This window comes from Puntigrus tetrazona, chromosome 1 (assembly GCF_018831695.1).
Source record: "Puntigrus tetrazona isolate hp1 chromosome 1, ASM1883169v1, whole genome shotgun sequence".
Lineage (NCBI taxonomy): Eukaryota > Metazoa > Chordata > Actinopteri > Cypriniformes > Cyprinidae > Puntigrus > Puntigrus tetrazona.
The window spans coordinates 8,766,007-8,770,914 of NC_056699.1; the positions used below are offsets into that span (position 1 = coordinate 8,766,007).

A 4,908-nucleotide genomic window follows, 5' to 3' on the forward strand; every position below is an offset into this window, starting at 1 on the left:
ATAAAATATATATATATTATTTATTAATAAATAGAATTATGAATATTCTGTAAATATCTGCATACTTTTGGCATGCACTTTGTAATCAAATCTGAATTCTTAACATTAATATAGACAAGAATATCAGCACAATGCATGTGTGATATCAATTTTATATATACCTTTTGAGTCTTTTTGCTCTATTTTGCTAACAGAAAAGTTGCTTCTTCCTGCAACATGCTGCATTATATTCTCAAAAGCTCATCTCTATGCCTCATTCCTCAAGTATTTACAACTCAGATTTAGAGCTTCTAAGGGGTGAAGGTTTCTTTATGAGACAATTAATGAGGTGCCAGTAAGTGTGTTTAACTCGAAGTGGCGTTGCACAGACCAGTCGGTGTATGACACCAAAGTACTGAAAGCCCTATTTGAAAGCAAATGAAACCGTCTGCTCTCTAATCATTCTTGCAATACTTTGATGTCATACACTGACCAGTCTGTGCAAGGCTGCTTCAAGTTCAATACAGTTAGCCATATTTACTAAACTAGGCATATTAGCGCGAGAGTGCAATTCCAAACAAGGTGCACATAGAAGTGGAAAGTTTTTGGGGTTATCTATTGGGTGATTTTATGGGTTATCTATATGCAAATAAAAAAAAAGCAGATGTATCTTTTTTTTAAATTACCGCAAACCTTATTAGATCATGTTATGTGATTAATTTAAAGGTCCCGTGGCATGAAAATGGCACTTTATGAGGTTTTTTAACATTGATATGAGTTCCCTTAGCTTGCCTAAGGTCCCCCACTGGCTAGAAATGGCGATAGGCATAAAACCAAGCACCGGGTATTCTGCTTCGAGAAAATGAAAGCTCAGATGGCCCAATCTGGAAACTTCCCTTTAATGTTTTCATACGAGGGAAAGGTTACCTCCATTTTCTCTGCCTTGACGCCCAGAGAATTTAACAGACGTAAATGTACATTCACAAGGATGGATTGTTACTATGAGGTGAATTTTACAGCTAACGTTCCAATTAGTTATTAGTCCAGCTAATCACAACAATGCATTTACAGCAACACGATTATACATAAATTGTCAGTTTGTTGTTTTAACGACATAGTTCTGAGATGCAGTCTGCTCATTTTAGTGTTTTATTACACTGTCGTCGGATTTTTGTCAGGCAGTAACATGGCGTATGCGATCATATTTCTAATTTGAGGCTGTATTCTGATGGTCAAGAAGATGATATTTTAACCTCCTTATATAGCCGAATCTGCATTGTTTTGAAAGAGCTTTGCATCCAGCTAGTGCTGACATAATTGTGACATTGTTACATTTGATTGGGCTGGTCGTACGTCCCTCCGAAAAAACAGGCTAATCAGAAGAGAGGCTCGTGAATGGTAATTAGACTAGTGACAGAGCTGTAAAAACATTTGAGATGGTTTTTGTGACTTATACCACAAATGTATATTCTTAAGGACATCAACACCTAAAATAAAACTCCAAAACGTTGCGCGACATGGGACTTTTAAATACCGTCCTCCCATTAATGCTCCCTTAAAGGGAAACTCCTACAAATGCATACGCTTTAAGGTCAGCCTCAAAAATGACTTTTGGGAATATTCTTGCCTTTTTGTTGTTCATTTTTCACTGCACATCTCACTGCACGGTACTCCAAAATATGCTTTACACTGGTGCAAGCTGTAAGTAAATCTGGCCTCTGCAAAAAAATCATAGAAGAGTCAATCAATCAATCAATCATTTTTATTTATATAGCGCTTTTAACAACACAGGTTGCATCAAAGCACTGTACAGTATAATGACAGGGATGTATAATGACGAGAGTGACCAATTTCTTATTAAAAAGTCTTAGTCCTTTAAGTTGTATCAAATGGTCCTTTAAAAGTAGTCCGTTTTAATCGCCTAAATTTGGAATAACACTTGGCAACCATGATCATTCTCATACTAAAGTGTATTTTAGAGGCAGATTTATCTTGTGTGGAAATGGTGAGAGTTTTCGTTCATGATAAGCTGGTTTGTTTCTATGGTTCACTTAATTTAAATATGTCACCACCTACTGGTGGGTTTAGTTACGTATCAAATTATTTTATGCAACATTTCATATTTATATATTCTTTTATTTATTTTCATTATTTTGAGACACCAAATTTTGACACACTTTTACGCCACATATTTCTTGGTGCTTCATCACGCACTCAGATAGTTTGTTGCTATTTTAGGAGCTCTATTATCAAGTGCCTACCTCGTGCAAAGCATGTTAGCTTGTTAACAGCTCTGCTATGGCAACAGTGTGTGCCTAGTGTGGTAAACAGCAGGCACATGACCGCTCAGTCTGCAGTATCAAATGTCCTCTGGCTAGCACGCTGTTTATTTGGGGTAGCATAGTAGATGTGCATAGTGTTGTTTCTGATCTGAGGTTTTCTACAGAAGGGTCTGTCAGGTTGACCTTGACCCCACCAAAGTAGTTTATCTGTAGACCAGATAAAGAATGAAAAGATACAAAGAATGCTGGACATATTCCAGTGAACATTTAAAGAGTTTATAGTGTATTTATTTAAATATCACATTTTGATAATAATTTGTATGTTACAGATAATAATCTTTTTTAATTGTCAATGTGTGAACAGCTTTTAGCGGAATTTAAATTTTAAAGGGATTCTACATAAAGTCTCTTTAAATACAATAAAAACAGGCAGTTCTGTTTAATCTAGCATGTTCCCATTTAAATGTACAATAACAGCCATACTGTGGCTTTTAACAAGTAGTAATTTCACAGGCTTGCATAAGACAAGTTGTAAATTGAGCCACCCCCTAAATCTAGAGAACAGTTTACAGCATTTGTTACATGATATATTCAGCAAGTACTCGTCATTTGGCTTGATGTGATTGAGAGGAACATATGGGAAAATTGTTGAATGTTTAATTTTTTAATTAAAAAACTACATATTCATCACATAATTGCATTGCATTTACGCTAATTACATTTGTGTTATGTCCTAGTTTTGTTTGCTTAATATAAAATATGGAAAATGATAATAAAAAGAACATGTCTAAACCTTTGAAAGGTAGTCTTTCTATAAATAATGAAGTAATAAACGCATACTGTGCTTTCCGAATTAGGTTGTTGAGGTTGTTACAAGCGAGGTGTAGACGGTTAGGCTTCTAGGTACTTCACAGCATTATGAAGGTTGTGTCGGTGATCGGCTGCCAAAGAGATCCCGCATCAGTGTGATTTCAAGATTACACCATCTTTTAAGTTAGCCAGCTCAGCAGTAGTCATCTTTTAGTAGTAGTCATTTATTTTATTAATTTATAAAACTGCTATTGCTGCACGTTGCACGTTGGTGCATTTAACTATCTTTAATACATTCAGATATTGAGTTTGTAATCTCAAAGACAGAAAACACACCTTGGAAATGGATGAGGGGGTATACTTTTTTTTTTCTCCCTGCACATCATGATGATGCTTTTCTTTTATGTTTGCTTTTAGTAGAGAATGAGGAACTTACTTCTGTCTCTGACCTCCACAGAATGGCCTCAACGCTTTGCACTTGGCAGCAAAAGAAGGACACGTGGACCTGGTCCAGGAGCTGCTGGACAGGGGGTCTTCAGTTGATTCTGCAACCAAGGTAGAGTTTCTAAAGAAAAATATGAATGGTAGGCCTAATTTAAGATTCATAGTGTTACGATGACTGGCCAGAAGCTACAACTCAAGTTTACAAATAAAAATGGTGGAACATTATGCTGTACTTTGAAAAGTATGCTACTCTGTAGATCAAATTTATGTTATGCATGTGAAACAGCTTTTAATGCAAATGGTTTCTAGCTCTGTGGCACCGGTGCTCTTTGCGAGACGTTTCTGGCACAAATGATCATTCTCCTATCAGCTTAAAATAGTCTTAACAACACTTAACAACTTTCAATCACCAACCCAACACCTGCAAATACAGGAAATTAATACTTAATACATTTATCTATTATTATGAAAGTCTTTTGCTTACTGGCTCTGAATAATGCACGTACAGACAAACCATGGGTCACAGCCGAAATGGTATGTTGATCAGTACTGGATCGGGATGAGTGCCCTCACGCGTTTCAACCAGGGAGAGCATTAGGGGTGGGCCTAAAAACAGATCATTGCTGCTTGATGTTATTGTAATCATAAGCACAATATATACTTCGTGACCGAGACAGTTTAATGTAATTTGTTAAGCTGGTTGTATGCCAGACAAGTGGCAGAGCTAATTTATTGGAGAAGCATTCTGTCATATGTCTCTCTTGGAAGGTTTTAAACATTTAATAAGACAAATCGAATAATAGAACATATGTATTGTACAGTGTCCCAGTTAATGTTTTTCTTGATCTATGATAGATGCACAGTATAAAGAAATGGCAAAACGGCCATGCGCTAATTTTATGCTAATTACCTTGTACACTCAATATTGCGTTGCAAATTCAGAAGCTCATCTAAAATATTACCTATCTTTGTTGTCCATAGGGAACAAGGAGCGACTGTATTTAACAAATATGTTACATGTTTTAAAGTTATTATCCATGCCTTTTAGCTTTTCAGCTTTGGACATATCCTTGATAATATTTGTGTAACGCAATGTTCCCCCGAAAATGTCCGAGTGAATGATAAATGTGTTTGTTTGGCTCGCAGAAGGGAAATACAGCTCTCCACATTGCTTCACTAGCAGGACAAGGAGAAGTTGTAAAGATCCTGGTCAAGAGGGGAGCGGACATAAACGCCCAATCTCAGGTAGGAACGGGTTTATTGTTGACATTCATGCCAGCAAAAGTTCAATCAAAAAAGAAAAAAAACATTCAAACCTGTGCTCTTTTAGAATGGATTCACTCCCTTGTACATGGCTTCTCAAGAAAACCATTTAGATGTGGTGCGTTATCTT

The 4,908-nt window shown here is 36.4% G+C and overlaps 1 protein-coding gene across 1 annotated transcript in view; it reads left to right on the top strand.

Moving 5' to 3' along the window:
* The window catches only part of LOC122342651 (ankyrin-2-like), an 18,026-nt gene that overhangs the window by 3,868 nt on the left and 9,250 nt on the right, over positions 1-4,908 (top strand). The window contains exons 3-5 of the mRNA XM_043236629.1: positions 3,529-3,627; positions 4,662-4,760; positions 4,846-4,908. The exon at positions 4,846-4,908 is cut by the window's right edge and continues 38 nt beyond it. Of these exons, the coding sequence (XP_043092564.1) occupies positions 3,529-3,627; positions 4,662-4,760; positions 4,846-4,908 (261 nt within the window). The remainder of the gene's footprint in view (positions 1-3,528; positions 3,628-4,661; positions 4,761-4,845) is intronic.